This window comes from Cyprinus carpio, chromosome A21 (assembly GCF_018340385.1).
Source record: "Cyprinus carpio isolate SPL01 chromosome A21, ASM1834038v1, whole genome shotgun sequence".
Lineage (NCBI taxonomy): Eukaryota > Metazoa > Chordata > Actinopteri > Cypriniformes > Cyprinidae > Cyprinus > Cyprinus carpio.
The window spans coordinates 15,020,054-15,038,520 of NC_056592.1; the positions used below are offsets into that span (position 1 = coordinate 15,020,054).

An 18,467-nucleotide genomic window follows, 5' to 3' on the forward strand; every position below is an offset into this window, starting at 1 on the left:
GCTAAGAAAAAAAACTTCCAGAGTAAGTAATTTCTATATTAAATAGTCATAAATTTGTGATCCTTCTTACTCAAGTCCAAAACAAATTAAATTTCACTTCCCAATCTTAAAGAGTGCAAGACCTCCAAAAGGCATCACTCTAAATGGAAGTTATCTTTCGGGTTGTCTTTCAATGAATTCGCTTAATGGCCAGTAAACTCCTCCCAAGAGTCCTCCTCTCTCTCAGAGAGCAGGAAACGTGAATGTGTATGTGTCCGTTAGGGGAAACAAGAAAAAGTGAGGGGTGGAAGAAGAGTAAGAGGCGGAAACTCAGAGAACAGAGAGTAGGATGACTCTGTGTTATTGTACTGAGAGGGGCGCAATCATAACTCCAGGGCCGCAGCTCTCCAGAGGGCCATTGTCTGGGTGTGCACTCGCTGACACGGGCGAGGGAGCGACACGTCCCTTTTCCGAGCAACTCAAGTTCCCACACAACACTCTCTGTGCCTCTGTGTCTTCTGCTGGCCATGCTTCTCTTTGGAAACTGGGTCAAGTTTGTGGAACTAAGCACAGTCAGCTCAGTTACAGCTATTCTGAAGGCTCGCCTGTTTTTGCTGCCGTGCATTTCGTGGGTAATACGTGGGAATGTGAGGTTGGTGAACCCCATCTGACTGCTTCAGTGGCTCTTTTGATGCATCTGTGCTGTCGGCTGGCTCTCACAAACCAAAGACACATTGTATTTCAGTTAAAAGTGACAAAAGACAGACCAGCTGAAAATAAAGACCTCTCTCATCAGCACTTTTATGAGTCATGTACGCATGTAATGAAGAAGATTAAGTCATCCAACTAGAGATAATTAACTTAACCCAACTAGAGATAATTGGTTTGACCAGTTTTTACAGATAGACACTTTTCTAATCGGTAATTGGTTATAGACCCCAGCACTGCCATTACACAACAATGCATTCAGTAGGAAACAATATATTCAAATAAATTTATATTCAAATGTCTTGTTTACATAAATTCACTGTTAATTATGAATACATTATTACTTTGTCAAATGAAAAACGCATAGCATTTTAAGCTTAACAGTATACATAAATACCTAACTAAATGAATGGGAAACTCGATCACAAAACAACTTAAAGACAATTAATAATTATTGATATTTATATTTAATAAATTATATTAAAAAACTACAGTTACTTTTTTTTAATTATTACAAATAGTAAATAAATTTATTAAATGAATAAATTTAAATGATTTATCTATTATTTATAATGATTAGATATTAACTTATATATAATTTTAGTATCTAGTTATATATAATATATATAAAAATATATGTAAATATAATATAACTAGTAAAAATTACATTTTATTATACCTTATATAATACCTGTTATGTAATAATTATTCAAATGATAAATTATACATTGAAAAATGTAAAATGATTAAAATAGATCAAACACATGCATATGAATATTTACATTTCATCTTATTTCATTAAAAGAAGTCAATTAAAATATTTTAATAAAATAAACTGTTTTTATTGTTTTAGTTTAATTATAACTGTAATATTGTATTGGTTGCTTTTTTATCTTGGGAATCTGCAATACAGCAATTTACATTAAAACTAAGATATAAAAAAGTACTTGCTTTGTTTAAACTGGGCACACTTTTAAACAACATTCCAACTGAAATTTCATTGAGTGAGTAGCTAGACAATGTGGCATTGTGAGGTCCAAAATTACACAATGACATCACCTTTGAGGAAATAATATAATAGGACAATGCAACTCATAAAATCAATAAAAACATTCAAAAAACAAAATAAACCAAATACATCACTGAACACAATCACAAACCCACTAACACTTACAAAAACAAATTCTAAGGAAAGCAGCTGTGCGGACTTGAGGCAAGGGCATTGTGGGTAAGGGGATATGTCCTGCAGCTGTAGCTTCCTGTCTAGGCTGACAACAGCAGTTTCTATCATCCCTAACCTTCTGCTTCCTATTCCTCTCCTCCACACACCCCAAAAATGACATACCATCAGTCCCCGCTAACTAGCACGCTCTCTCTCAGCTCTGGACCCTCCCATCTGGGCCGCTTCCAACAAAACACTACAAAAATCATAGCACACACCATATCCACCACACACACCATCTGTCCCTGTTTAAGTGGTCTTATCCACAGACCATGTTGGGTTTCTCCTGTGATGGTGAGGAATGAGGGTTGAGATCCTACAAGCTTCATATGCAGAATACCACGACCACACGATCCTTAAAAAAGCTTATCAGCTGTCTGATTCAGGGTGGGTAGACGTCACGTGCCATAGCTATACAGGACACACGAGTAGGGCCGATACATAGAATCAGCTTTGAGGAACACATGTCAAGGTCACATGGATATCAGTGCGAGATGGCTATAATATAATGCTCAGTATTTTAGTGGATGACAGCTCGCTGGGTGGGGTCAATTACAGAGGAACAACAGGCCACATAATTAAAAGGAAAATGACAAAATCTTTAATGATGACAAAATAATTCATTGAAAAAAAAATAATCATGCAAAAAAACCCTACATCAACAAGTCTATATACGTTTATAAATGCGTTTTATGATTGTTTACTTCATGCACTGTGCAACCACTGAAACTTGAGATGCTTCATTTAAAGTCCTAAATGTCTTTCCACCCCAAGAAATGTTTTCTGGTTGGAAGATAATGCCAACATTACAGATTCTGTATACCACAGGGATTACGTTTTTATTCAGTGGCATTCACACTCAAACTTTTACTCAAATAAAACATTTGGAGGATTGACTCTTCGGGATTTGCAACCAAGTATTAAGCAGGTGCATTATGATACTCTGCAACCAATCAGAAAATGAACAGCAGTCAAGAGACAGTTCACCCAAAAAGGAATATTCTGTCATCATTTCTGTTTCTGTTCTGTTGTTCAAATCTGTATGACTTTCTTTATATGTGGAACATAAAATTTAAAATTAAATTTAAAATTTAAATTAAATTTATGCACTTAGCAGACGCTTTTATCCAAAGCGACTTACAGTGCATTCAGGCTATCAATTTTTTCCTATCATGTGTTCCCAGGGAATCAAACCCCCAACCTTGCGCTTGTTAACACAATGCTCTACCACTTGAGCTACAGGAGCACTAAATAATAGAAGTTATTCTGAAAAAAAGGTTTTTTTTATGTCCATACAGTTAAAGGGATAGTCTTCATTCATTTTCAGAATTCTGCCTTCGTTAATCTTCTAAAAAAAAATTACGATATTTTTTCATGAAATCCAGGAGCTTTCTGACCCTGCATAGACAGCAAAGCAACTGCCACTTCAAAGCCCAGAAAGTTAGTAAGGACATCGTTAAAATAGTCCATGTGACATCAGTGGTTCAACCTTATAGGGTTACTCCCCCCAAAAATTAAAATTTTGTCATTAATCACTTACCCCCATGTCGTTCCAAACCTGTAAAAGCTTCTTTCGTCTTTGAAACACAAATGAAGATATTTTGGAAGAAAACCAGGAGGCTTGAGACTGTCCCATAGACTGGCAAGTAAGTTACACTGTCAAGGTCCAGAAAAGTGGTTCAACTGTAACATTATAAATACTTTCTGTACAAGAAGAAAACAAAAATAATGACTTTATTCAGCAAGTCATCTCCTCTGTCTCTCCCCTCATCACCGTAGTGATACCGCGAGGATGCAATGTTTTCGCTCAAATCAAAGCATAAATTCACATAGAAAATGTATCCTTGTGTCGCGGCTGACACAGAAGAGCTTACACAGTTTGCGTTCAGCAGGTGTTTTCCAAAATGGCACTATGGTGATGCAGAGAGACACAGACGAAACAAATTGTTCAATAAAGTCATTATTTTTGTTTTCTTCGTGTAAAAAAGTATTGTCGTGGCTTCATAATGTTACGGTTGAATCACTGATGGCAGATGGACTATTCTGACGATGCTTTTCATACTTTTCTGGACCTTGACACTGTTATTTACTTGGCAGTCTATGGGACAGTCACAAGCCTCCCGGTTTTCATCCAATATATCTTAAATTGTGTTCCAAAGACGAACAAAGGTTTTACGGGTTTAGAACGACATGGGGGTAAGTGATTAATGACAAAATTTTCCTTTTGGGGTGGAGTATCCCTTTAATTCTATGAAGCTATGACAATAATTTTTGTGCACAAAAATAACGACTTTATTCAACAATTTCTTCTCTTCCATGTCAGTCTTTGACCCATATTTATGACAATACCATGATGCATTCATGTGCATTCCTCTGCTCATAAACAAGGATCAACACATCAAGGTTCTACGTCAGAATGCCCGCTTCTGCTCAACAGCACCCAACGCATGTGTTGTGATACTCTGGTAAAATTAAGGTTGAACCACTGATGTCACATTTACTATTTTAACAATGTCCTCACTACCTTTCTGGGCCTTGAATGTGGCCGTTGCGTTGCTGTCTATGCAGGGTCAGAAAGCTCTCAGATTTCATCAAAAATAATTAATTTGTGTTTGGAATGACAAGAGGGTGAGTAATTAGTGACAGAATTTAAATTTTTGGGTGAACTATCCCTTTAAAGTAAATGGAGTCTGATTTTGTTTTGGACCCCACTGACTTTCACTGTATGGACAAAACCAGTTGAGACACATTTAGAAAGACTAAAAAAGCTAAAACATGTATGCAAATCTTCCTAGAAACTCGTTCAGTTCTAATCACTACTCCTTCCCATATCTTGGCTGCTACTTTGCATGGCTAATGCGATTGAGGAAGGTTGATTTAGGAAAAGCCATCACATCACCATCCCACAACACCAGCATAATACATTCTTCAAATACTGGGTTAATACATTGGTCATCCACAGCAAACAACTGCGATGACTGCCTTTGATTTCCACCCTTTGAGGACACAAGTGTGGAAGGGCCTACAGGGTCACACACAAGGACCTTTCCAGCCCCTCTGTATCGTAATAACTCTGTGTGATTTTTCTACAGACAAGAGCCACCCTTGACGGCTGCGCTTTGGCCAAGGAATGCTGGAGTGAGAGACAGTGTCAGGCCTGTGCGAACCCATCAGGCTCAAAAGCTGCAGAAGAGAGAAGCCTTTGTCTCTTTTGCCATGGGTATTTATAAATGTAAGCCATGTGCATAAGGAACTGAAGGAATCAGTGCGATTCAGACCTCCCACTCCCACCTTTCACAGTTTGCATAAAGTCTTGCATCAAAGGCATTAAGCATATTGTCATATATATGACTAGAATTGCTGTTAATCAATTAATCAGTGAAATAAATAGCAATTGACCCTTCACCGGGAGTTTGATTGACAGGCAATCTGACCAATTATAACGCTGAATCTGCCATTTTGTTCGACAAACAAACCAGACAGGAGATTAGATTAACATCAGTGGACTTGAACTTCAAAAATGGTGGGTATTGATGTCTTTCCGTGGTTGAAAAAAGATGCCTTCTGATGTTCATTCATGTTTATTTGGTGCTATAACTAGTAAAGAGGAAGAGATGATTGGTTCACATGCAGAACTAACTCACTAAATACATATATAACTAAATATAAAATAAACAAAAAAAAAAAAAAAAAAGTTTTAATTTCTTAAAAAAAAAAAACCACAGAATATAAAACATAAAAAAAAAAACCTTCTCTCACACCAAAAACCAAACCTGCCAACATATGACTGACGTCACATCATTAGTGTCCTCTTTGCTTCACAATGTATTTTTCACTGCGTGAGAATATGATGTGTGACGTGACAGCACCATGACTTGTCAAACATAGCAACAGTAACTAAGGGAGGCGGGTCTTTGTGAAGGGTCAATTGGAAATAAAACAAACCATTAATTGAACTACTAATGGCTGCTGAAAATTCAGCTTTGCCAACATAGGAATAAATTACACAATAAATTATATTAAAATAAATGCAGCCTTGGTGAGCATAAGATACCTCAATAAAAATGTATAAAAAATAATTAAAAAAAATACAAACATTTAAAATGTACTCATTACCAACCCCACACTTTTGAACTGTTGTTAAACATAAAACACTAATGATTCATAGCAGGGTAAGAGCACACAGACCCTACAATTTTCATAAAATTCATAGGTGTAGGTTTCACCTACGTGTATAAACTCACTAATGCATTTCCAAAATCCCCCCATAACTAAAAACAGCATCAAGTAGCTGATGGGCTGTTTTATTTCCTAGCATCCATGCAAACAAACTAAGAGTTGAACACATTCTCAAGCGGATTTCCTGCATGAGGGGCAAGGAAGTCTTCTTTCAGATCATGAATAGCCATCATGCTGAACTGGCCTTCAACCAGCTCAGAACAGAAGGATGAAGGAGCTGATAGCAGGGTCAGTGGAAACTGAGGGACATGAAGAATACAGGATGAGAGGATGAGATATATTTTTGTATATTTTACAGCAGTAATGCACAATTTGCCAGCATTGTTGTGAAAGGTCTGGCTTTTTTTCAGTAAAATGAGGAGGTGTATTAATGAAACAGGAGTTAAAATTTTACTGTAATTACTTTTGTTAAACAATATGCTTTCCTTACACTAGACTATTCATTTGGGCCTTTAACAAAATATGATTTTGAGGCACACAAAAGAAATGATAAGAATGATATTTAATCAATATAAGTCTCATTCCACAAAATAGCAGCCTTTTGGTTTTTTTAAAAGTGAATTTTAAGTACATTTATTAAAGCTTTTATACATAATAGACTTAAAGTATGCATTTAAGAGCAAGTACATTTTAAACATTTTTATTTACTGTAGAAAATCATGACAACAGGGTTTAATATTCAAGATTGTCCCCTTCTTGAAGGGTTCACAGGCTGAAAGGGTGATGATGTCATTATGATGTCATTATGCTTTTTTTTTAAGGAAACGTACATCTTTTCCATAAGGGGGAATTATGACGCAAACGAAATTGGCACATATATTCTTGGGAAATAATAATAATAATAAGAAGAAGTAAATTATATCTACCAAAATATCTACAAAAATGGTTATAATTGTAAATGCTTATAAGGCATATTAACTAACGATATAATTATTTACGTTTATGTTCATAAGGGTAACAAAAAGCCATCCTTTTTGTGAAATTACCCTAGTATGACAAGGACATAGTGATGCTTTCCATCCATTCAGATATTGACCATCTATTGCATCACTAACAGAACGGTTTAAGTGTGTTGATAAGGTTTCCTTTTTATCTAAAAAAAATATAAGAATTGTGTAACATCAGATTCACTTTGCAGCACAGGTACACAGAAAATGTGCGAATAACTTACTTTAATAATTATAAAAAGCTAAAATAACGCATTATTACTTATTTCGAACACAGTAGGCTAAATGTACAGCTATTTTCGTGTGAGGAAAAAAAAAATCATACTCACAAGTGGAATCTGTGATCTCCATGTCGAAGAGAATAATTTTCTTGAGTACTCCGTAACAGACTTCAGCAGCCCCTCACTGTAATGCACACCAGCATCTTGTGCAGCGCGCGCGTGTGGCCAACACTACACTTTTGACAGAGGCGCGTGCACACCAGGCCAAATCTCTACTCATCCGGGTCCTAGTGCTCGTCGGGCAATAAACGCCTAGTTCACACATAGACAGTATAAATACAGATTTTTTTTTATGTATCGACAAAGTAAGAGAGAGCGTGTGTGTGAGAGAAAGTACATATGTATAAATATAAAAATACAAACATTTATTTACATAAATACATATATATATAAATACATAAAGTATTTATTATGTCTGTGAGTTCACAGAGGCAAACAACGTCATCCGGCTGGTCTTTTTAATCTGATGCCTGAAATTATTTATTCCAAAACAGTGTATTTGGAGAGAGTTACACATCTGCAAAATGCAAGACTGCGGTAAATAATTGGTGCATCAGCACTTGCATTTGAATATATCCTGTCATTCAAAAATAAATAAATAATAAATATTAAAAAGACAAAGAAGGCAGTCACATTTATGGGTCGGGGTCAATAATAATCATTCAAGATGGTTTGGATTTAACGTTAACTTGTTTTTTAATGCTAAAGTTTAGCACCCTCCAGAGGTAGAGGAATGACAAGGTCTTTATACAGTTATGAAATATCAAATCATGTAATTTTCACCAAATAAACACGAGTAAAACTAATATCTGAATAATCCTTTCAGAAAGAAAAATGTGATATCTAGTGATATCTATATTATCTGAGTAGGTTTTGTAAAAAGATGCTGTTGGCTTTAATTCTTTTGTGTTTGTGTGATTGACTATAACCTAAAATATGCCATATAACAAAATAATGGGGGGAAATGTATATTTTAACATACTTCATTAAAGTTAATGTAGGCCTATCTGAATCCAGGTTAATGGCATGATTTTTATAGTCAGTTAAAACTAAAACAACCACAAAACATGTTCGTTACTTACATGAAATAATAAAAAAAACTTAAACATATTTTATTTCAGCTAGTTTTCAAGGAAACATTTTTAATTTGTTGTACTAAAATAATTAAAGCTAAAACTGAAATGAAAACTATATAGACATATAAAAAATACAACAAATAAAAATAAATTAACTATTAAAAATATCAAAACATACAAAATAACTACAATTTTAACTAAAATGAAAATGAAAACAGAAACTAAAGGTAAAAATGAAACTAATTCAAAATAGTAGGCTAATGCAAACTATAGTAAACTACAAAATAATACTGTTTATTTTCTTATATGCATTATTTTGGTACGTTTGCGTGCTTTAAACATGGTTATAAAGCATAGCTATATAAACACTTCCTGTTCATCACAACTAGGTCTGCCACAACATTGAAATCAACAAATGTGCTTAAAAGAACACAGTTATTAAGTGTACTAATAATGGTTAATTTTTTTTTTTTAAAAACTATCTCAGAAATTAGATTTTAAAATCTACACCAATCCACACCTTTCCAGTCTCTCCTACAGTTATGAAATTTTACGGACCCCTGAAGAGCCCACCCCCTTCGCAATCTTCTACATTCTTATAGGTCAATCACCTGTCAGTCATCATAAAACAGAACGTCTATTGGCTAGCTGGATAAAAAAAAATTAGGTGGTTCAAGGAATACGTACGTCTTCCTAACTGCACATATCATCGCATCGGGGGTGCGAGGAACGCAGGATTTCCTGTGGTGTTGCTTAACTGGACACATCCAACTTTTAGATTAGAAGAAATACCCTAGCCCATTTTAACCTCCATCGATTTAATGTCTTAATCAAAACCTTATCATCTGTACGTGCCCTAGACTACACCTCGACGTAGTTAGTCTGAAATAAGCCATCAAAGATGTCCGAAGCCACAGTGGCCGATACTCGCCGGTTAAACTCTAAACCGCAGGACCTGACGGACGCCTACGGCCCTCCCAGCAACTTTCTGGAAATCGACGTGTACGACCCGCAGACTATAGGAGTCGGCCGCAATCGCTTCACCACTTACGAAGTCCGGATGAAGGTAGACTGGCTCAGTGAATGAATGTGATTGTGTGTCAGAGAAGCTGCCGCTCGGTTCGTAATGCTAACAAACAACTTAATCAACCGCGCTAATGCTAACTAACGCCTTATTCGACGTGAAAGAATCTTGTCCTTCGTAGAGCTTTTTTAAAAATGCGATTTTATTGTGAGCATCGCTAGGTTTTGGACTTATATCGGTTTTCTGTGTGAGCTAATTGGATTTGAGCAGTTTAGCGCAGAGACATTGGGCTAATTTAGCTGTTGTTGTAACTCTGTCAACCACCAACAGCCTCTAGCGAGTTGTATTTAAGCCATTAAGATAAAGATTTGGTCGCATTACTGTTACAAATGCGTCATTTTGTAGGTTTAATAATATCTCAGTTTGTGTTAGATGAATTCGAGAACATTCTGCATCGCGTACACAGCTGAGATATGTAGACATTATTTAATAATCATGTGACTTATTCTGCTTTCTCCGGTGAAATCTAGACAAACCTTCCCATTTTTAAAATGAGAGTCGTGTGTTAGACGAAGATACACCTACCACAAAATACTTAAAAATAACCTAGAAAAACATACAAAAGTCTAATAAACAAATGTGTATTTTTTTAGCAATAGGACAGCTTGTTCAACCTTTAGCTAAAATACATATATAAAAAAAATTAAATACGAAAAGACTAGGAAAAAATTCTGTTCAAAGCCTGATAAGGAAATAGTGCTGTTGTTGTTTATATCCTATATAGTATTATATAGTGAGAACAAAAACCACACACTAAGAAAAAATAAGAAAATAGAGCTAATAATGAATATAAAACACATACTAAAAAAAAAGAAAAAAAACTAAAAAAACAAAAAAAAAACTAAGCAAAACAGTGCAGTTATTGGTATTTATATGGGGGAAAAATAATTGTAAGATTCTATAGTAATTCAGATGAGATTTTTTTATTAAATCATTTATATTTTAACAATACTTGTACGTGACATGCATATAAATGTTATCTATATATCCCAATAACATGTCTTAAGATAAAAAAAATTGTTTGTTTTATGGTCAGTTTTGAAGTTTCTAATGTGGGGATGAAAAAAAAACTTTTAACAAATTCAAATCTAAAATACATAAAGAAAAAGTATAATCAAAAAGTCTGATGAAACAAGACAAATACTAAATTATTCTAAATTAGAATTATCCTAATAAACGTACTGTAAATGTATAATCTATCAGTCAGGTGACAGAAGACATGTAGTAAATTGTGCGCAACCGGTTTTTCAAGTTTTTATCATGTGGATCATTTAGAAGCGTGATGCAGTATGCTTTATAGGGTTAAAATAGTTTTTAAACTGTGTGAAAATATTTCCTAGATCGTTGTGCCTCCATTGCCTGGAAAGGCATTGAAGAGACAGCTTCCCTTCCGTGGAGATGAGGGCATTTTTGAGGAGTCCTTCATTGAGGAGAGACGAGCTGGGCTTGAACAGTTCATCAACAGGTTTGCCATCGAAATGATCCCTGACGGACACTTCGAAATTATAAATGAAGTGCAAGACAATCAAGCAAATGATTAATGTTTGAGGGCCTGAAATGATTACAGAAATATATTGTAAACCTTCACAGAATTGCAGGTCATCCTTTGTCCAAAAACCAACGATTTCTTCACATGTTCATACAGGAAGAATTTTCAGAATTGCAGGTCATCCTTTGGCCCAGAACGAACGGTGTCTTCACATGTTCCTGCAGGATGAAAGTATTGACCGGAACTACATTCCCGGAAAAGTACGGCAGTAGGGCTTTCCAAACTGGGACAAGGGAGGGTCTTCTTTCTTTGGTTGTCAGCTTCTATTCCAATTCATCTGCATACAAAGTGCAGATTAACATTTATTTTTACACCGAGCAAAATCTAGATACTTGATGAACCGCGCAGGACTTGGTTTTATTTAACAGATCATGTTTTGTACATGTGTCTGAGAGTTTCTCTTTACACACACACATTGTATTTCTTTATTATCTAAACCAGTGCTTCCCAAACCTGTTCTGGAAGACCCCCTGCCCTGCACATTTTGTAAGTCTCCCTAATCAGACACACCCAGTTTAGTTCTTGCAGTCTTTACTACTAGTGTGTTAAATAAGTAAAAAAAACAAAAAGCACAGTTCAGTAAGCAATCAAAAAAATATACCTGTAGCACTGTAAATCAAAAATGTTTGTCTGTAATATATAACTACACATCAAGCTTCAGCACAAAAAATAAATGCTTTTCCTCATATCTTTGTCCTCTATAGTTCTCTCATAAAAATGACATCCCTTACAAAAACAAAAAAACATCAATTAAAAGTCAAGAGTTGAGGTGTATTGCATGTCATTCCAAACAGTGCAAATGCTTAACAAAACATTTAGGGAGCAATGAATATCCGAATTTACAACAAAAAAAAAAAAAAATCATAAATGTAAAACATTACAACGAATAACAAAGAAGAAAAAAAAAAAAAATCTTTTTCTCAGACATATATTTGGAATATATTAGGAAAATGTACTTGTTTTTATAGTCATTTTACCATCGGCAAGACTGTACAATTCTTGCCAGTATTCATAATCACAAACTCAACTTGTATATAATGTTGCCTGTTGCTCCCTTTACTATTGAAGCTTGTTTCCTCCAAAATAAAAAAAGGTAATTGCAACTTTTTAATCACATAATTCAGACCCCGCCCCCACCTTTTCTGATTTTTTTTTTCCTTGCCCCCTTAGCCCCGCATAATTTCTGCTTTTTGCGATTCTAAGAAGAAGAAAAAAATCATAATTTTGAGAGATAAACTTACAATTGCAGGATGCTCACTAACATTTCTGAGAAAAAAGAATTTGTGAGGGGGGGAAAAGAAGTACTGGAAGTAGCGGAAACATGCTTCCATACAATTCACTTATGCTTATGAAAATGAATGAATACTAATTCACTTATTCTTATTAAAATTAAAAAATATCAACTTACAAAGATATGAACATTGCATTTCAATCTGATTAACGCACACATTTGATAAAGGGATTACGGATTAGAAAATATATGGTTCCGAGATTACGTTGGAAAACTCATAATAAAACATATTAATTACAAAACAAATTGAAAAGATATGGTTACAGAGATTATGTTGTAAGATTCACACAAATTTCAATAAGAAACAAACAACAATTTACACAAAAACTACTAAAAGTATATCAGGCCTGTTATGTATTACCCAAAAATAGGCATTTAGTAGTTAGAAAAGACTGGTGTTCTAAAAACTGATATTAGGGTTAAAGTGCTGTAATGTCCTTTTGTCAACCACTATGGAGTTTTCCAAAGTAATTAATAAACAAATGTACCTATTTTTGGTATGAAATAAGTGCGCAAGACCTGAATCGTATGTGAGTCCAAGTTAAACTCTAGGAGTCGACCATGCGAAAGATCCAAAAACAGCTCCCTAGGAGGACAAAATATGTGCCAACTGTTTAAAGGTTGTCCTGCCAAAGTTCAGTCATTTTCCTCAGAATGACCCTATATTTATGTTATATCCTGTGTTCATCGATTTGTGCCTGTTACGTTTGTCTGTAAATAAAGTAAAACTAAATAGAGCACCGGCTGGAGATTTTATAATATCAGAACTATTTTCCTTAATCTGTTTATTCTCTCTTCCATTTTAGGTGTGAATGAAGTAAGTTTTGTTTTTTATTCTCAGTATGTTGTAACTGACGTGGGGAAACAATGTCTGCATGAATGCTTTAAATTCAAATCAATTATATGGTGGGGGAAATGCCGTCTGGTGGCTATACTTACAAAACTCACTTTAATGTCATCTTAAATCCTGTTGCTTTGCTAATTTTTATTTTGCATCTGCTTGTCATGTCCCTTACAGTCAGTGTGTACTTGTAAAATTACTGCTCGTTGCATGTCCTGATTTGCATGTTTCATGTTGTGTCTTCTTTTTTTTTTTAAAGGGATAGTTCACCCAAAAATGAAAATTTGCTGAAAATGTATTCTCCCTCTGGCCATCCAAGATGTAGATCAGTTTTCTTCATCTGAAAATATTTGGAGTAATTATTAAGCATTAAATCGTTTGCTCACCAATGGATCCTCTGCAGTGAATGGGTCCCACAAGAAAAAAACAAAAAAGCTTTCAACTACAAAACAATAATCCACAACTCCTCTATGCATAATATTGCTTTCTTCAGAGAAAAAGTTGTCTTGTCTGAATCATTAAATATAAATGCACATATCGAGCACTGTTTACAAGCCAAAATATCTTTAAACAAATATGTCAGTGGATTTTGATGGATTATGGACTAGTATTGGCCAGAAGGAATGGTTTTAAAGGGGTCATCGGATGCTACATACACTTTACAAGTTGTTTGAACTGAAATGTGTGTTGGCAATGTGTGTACACAAGCACGCTATAATGATAAAAATCCACCCAGGGTTTTTTTTTTTTTTTGTTTAATGTACTAAAATTTTACCCCTTTCTCAAATCGAGGCGATCTCAGATGCCTGTCTTTGTGATGTCACACAGACAGGCCCCTCCCACGGTAGTTTGATTGACAGTAGCGTTTCAACACAGACTTGATTAGTGTCTTACCTTAGACCCGCCCTGAGTGAGCTGTCATCAGTCCACCATTGTTTCACCGCTGGTCCAGCAGATGTAGACAAAAATGTCACCTAAGCGATTGAGGTGTTTTGTTGGTGGATGTAAAAATGAACATAGCAGTCATCATTTACTCCCGACATCTGAGCTGCTGAAGACACATAACATTTGTTTCTGATCTACCTTAATGTGTCTATCTTCACGCTAATCATTCGTGATCCAGCTTCACCGACAGAAGAAGTGAGAGTAAGTTTTTTTTAATAAGTCTTTGCAAATGGCATTTCCTAATAATGTCATATGATGCGATTTAAATTTTTCCTTTCTCTTTGGAGTGTCACAAGCTCTTGGTGCCTAGAGAGGGGCGGGGTGCCTTTAAATTTAAAGGGTGTCATATGATGCGATTTAAATTTTTATATAATATTATCTATATTGGAGTGTCACAATATATACTCTTGGAAATTTTATAAAGAATCATCACTGTAAAGTTGCAAAGGGACTTCAAAGTCTCAAATCCAAAGAGATCTGTACTTTTATAAAGACTAAAGAGTCAACCAAACCCCCCTTAAAAAAGCTCATTCTAACCACGCCCCCTCTGCCACCGCCATGTCACTGTTCCAGATCACAATGTGGGAAGATTTGGATAATGCCACGTCAATGTTCACGCAAAGAAAAAAGGTGTAACTTTTATTCTCGCTGTTGCTGCCACCGCCATGTCACTGTTCCAGAACAGTTCAACCCAAATATTCAGAAGTGTGCAGCGCTTTTTGTGGAAGACGAGGACTGTTTCCTGTGAGAGTAGCCTACAATGCTGGTGTCTGTTTCTATAAAGTGGGGGCAGTTCCAACTTTGCAAGGACAGTCTGGCACTTCTGACTCACAACCTGTAAGTACGTTTCCATATTTAAAGAATTTGCCACTGATGATTCAAACACGAGCAGTGTAAAGTAGCGCTTGTTGTTTGTCATTTCTCCAGACATGGTTTTATGTTTACACAGCCTGATACGCAACGCTTAAAAAGACCTTATAAGTTATTATAATCAGTAATTATGTGTACCAATCAGCATAAACCTGGCTTTTCAGACCGATGAGCTTTGTAAATATCTATGTGTTTCAGAAAGGCAGGGCATAGAGGAGCAACAATAATGTACATTATGTGGAAAATAATGTGTTTTTGAACCTTAAACTGTATAAACACATTGCATTACACCAAATACACAAAATAATGTTCTTTTTAGCAACATCATATGACCCCTTTAAGTTAAGACGCCTTAATGACAGATAAAACACACACACAGTTTTTATCAGCTGTTTGGACTTTCATTCTGATGGCACCCATTCACTGCAGAGGATCCATTGGTGAGCAAGTGATGTAATGTTAAATTTCTCAATCTTTTCTGATGAAGAAACACTCATCTATATTTTGGATGGCCTGTGGGTAAGTACACTTCAGCATTTTTTTTTTTTTTTTTTTTTTTTTTTTTTGGTGAACTGACTTTGATATATTGTCATTAATTATGTACCATGGATGAAAACCGGGAGGCTTGAGACTGTCCCATTAACTGCCAAGTAAATTACACTGTCAAGGTCCAGAAAAGTATGAAAGATATCGTCAGAATAGTCCATCTGCCATCAGTGGTTCACGAGAATACTTTTTGTATGCAAAGAAAACAAAAATAATGACTTTATTTAACAATTTGTCTCCTCTGTTTCTCTCTGCATCACTGTAGAGCCATTTTGGAGAATATGAGCTGAACACACTTCTTCTGTGTCAGCCGCGACACAATGCGTTTTCTATGTGTATTTACGCTGTGATTTGAGCGAAAACTCTGCATCCGTGCAGCGCGGCTGACACAGAAGAGCATAAGCTGCTTACGTTCACCGGATGTTCTACAAAATGGCGATGCGGAGAGAAACAGAGGAGACTAATTGTTGAAATAAAGTCGTTATTTTTGTTTTCTTCGCGTACAAAAAGTATACTCGTTGCTTCATAATGTTACGGTTGAACCACTGATGGCAGATGGACTATTCTGACGATGTCTTTCATACTTTTCTGGACCTTGACAGTGTTATTTACTTGGCAGTCTATGGGACAGTCACAAGCCTCTCGGTCCAAAATATCTTAAATTGTGTTTCTGAAGATGAATGAAGCTTTTACGGGTTTGGAACGACATGGGCTAAGTGATTAATGACTAAATTTTCATTTTGGGGTGGAGTATCCCTTTAATGGAATAGTTCATTTGAAAAAATTTCAGACAACATTCAGATTGTTATTATCATTATCCAATCAAGTTTGTTTTTGTTTTTTTCTCAAACTAAAATTTAATAATAAAGGAGGCAGCTTAGTTTGCCCTGAGTGCATTAGTACTGTCAAGATCTCTAACCGTTTTGTTTCATTTCTCCCGGCCTGTGATCCAAAGGTTTTGGTAAACCCCCCTCCCTGTCCTGGACCCAACTGCTCTACCTGCTCTTTTCTGCACATCAGTCAAAGCCTTTCACAGCTGCTGTCCATGATATCCTGTATATATTTCTATTCTCGAATAGAACTAGACTACCTAGACACCTATTTCACCCTGAGGATGAACTCATCTTAATGCTGTTTATACCTCATGCACTCTTTTTGTGGAAAGACACATTCTTTTTTTGCTGATCTTAAAGCAAATATTGCTTTCTTCAAAAATAGTGCTTTCTGTGTTTATTCTGGTTAAAACTCATGGCTTAAACCTTTAAGGCAACCCACAGTGTTTTCTCCAAAAATACACATGTATATTATAAGGAGAATTTGATCAGGCCACATGACACTCCTTTGTGTATTCTTGATTTAAAGTTTAACACCTAAATTAATTAGATTTAAAGCAAAAAGCTTCAGTTCTACAGAAAATTATATCATCTCAAGAATTACTGAAGTCACAACACAAAACCAGAAAACATTTTTTATCACCAAATGTAGCACTTCAGAAGCTAAAACTGGGATGACCTCTCGACAACGTCTTCCTTTACATTCCGTATTTCATTCGTATCATTTTGACTTTGACTAAATATGTTAAAACAAGGCTTTTGCAACCATGTTTAAATGTATTTTCGTTTTTTTAGTGTCCGTGTATAAGTAAAGCTTTGGGAATGTACATATTAAATCACTGTGAAAAACTGAATTCCATTATGACAGAATGTGTCACGTTTGCTGTTATGTTTCTATATGCCATCTCTTAGAACGAATTATGTTCTTTTCTGGCTCTTTCTATTCTGGTTATTTTCAGGACTATGTGTAAAGAAAAGGGCACTAATTGATTTTTAAACAGCCATCCTTTCTACCCATGAATAAACCCTTCTCTGTCTCCTCCAATGTATTCTCTCATTTTTTTCTATAAGACCATATTACATAGTAAATCGAATCATAAAATTCAGCAATCCCAAATTAAGAAGGCTGTTTTCTTAAATGTAGCCACGAGGTGGCAGCGCTGCAGAAACTTGCAATTTAACCCTTGTAGCCACTAGGGGGGTTAATCCATACATGATTAACGTGCACTTTTTATTTAACTTGGAATAATTCAGATGTTTTTAAAAGAAAAAAAATAAATAATAATAAATAACATTAAAAAAAAAACAGTTATACTGTGAAATATTATTAAAATTTTAAATAACTTTTTTTTCCTATTGTTTATTGTAAACTTTTGAATGGTAGTGTATTACAGTTTCCACAACAATATTAAGCAGCAAAACTTGTTTTCAAAATTGAAAATGTTAAAAGTAGCAAATCATAATATTTCTGAAAAAAACAATGAAGAATTTTTTCCCCCAAAAGCACTAAAAAGTTTTAAGTATTCCAAACTTTTGTCTGTTAGTGTAAATTGTATTATTATTGTTGTGCTAATGAACTACAAAATGACAGAAATCTGGGTGTGTGCAGTTTATTTTAAGACTATTTTATTGAATACAACTGTGTTTTCAGGCCACTAGCCCTTGTGTGAATTGCTCTGATCAGTCTGGATTAAACATGGGGGAGGGAAAGCGTTAGCGGGCAGGTAAAGTCTAGCTGAATGAGCCTGTCATGTAAGCTGTGTAAGCGCTGCTTGAATGTGGATAAACAGACACCATTACTTCTTACAGCTGCAAGAAGAAGCCTGTTAAGAGGATTAATATGTTCCTCATTTAGATCCCGGATACTGTTGGATATACTAATAGTCGAGTCTAATCGGCGGTGTGCGAGTCACATGGACAAACACGCTCAAAAATTATTTTATTTGCACTGTACCCATTTTGATTATTTTGCTAATGTTTCCACAAATGCTTTAGTTAAAGTCATTTTGTTCACAAGGTGTAAAAAGAGGGCTTGCCCTTGTCACCCATTCTCACA

General features: G+C 35.3%; 2 protein-coding genes across 2 annotated transcripts in view; one reads left to right on the top strand and one right to left on the bottom strand.

Moving 5' to 3' along the window:
* Positions 1–9,265, bottom strand: part of afap1l1b (actin filament associated protein 1-like 1b) — a 23,460-nt gene extending 14,195 nt beyond the window's left edge. Inside the window, exons 1-2 of the mRNA XM_042711487.1 lie at positions 9,140–9,265; positions 7,425–7,628 (exon numbers count right to left, since the gene is read on the bottom strand). Of these exons, the coding sequence (XP_042567421.1) occupies positions 7,425–7,446 (22 nt within the window). The 5' untranslated portion in view covers positions 7,447–7,628; positions 9,140–9,265. The remainder of the gene's footprint in view (positions 1–7,424; positions 7,629–9,139) is intronic.
* snx12 (sorting nexin 12) lies at positions 9,139–17,456 on the top strand. Its single transcript, XM_042711019.1, is given in 7 exon segments — positions 9,139–9,518; positions 10,007–10,029; positions 10,031–10,100; positions 10,877–11,001; positions 11,195–11,318; positions 13,183–13,193; positions 16,534–17,456. Coding segments are annotated over 5 exon segments (486 nt in total). The 5' UTR covers positions 9,139–9,353; the 3' UTR covers positions 11,298–11,318; positions 13,183–13,193; positions 16,534–17,456.
* Positions 17,457–18,467: the final 1,011 nt, after the last annotated feature.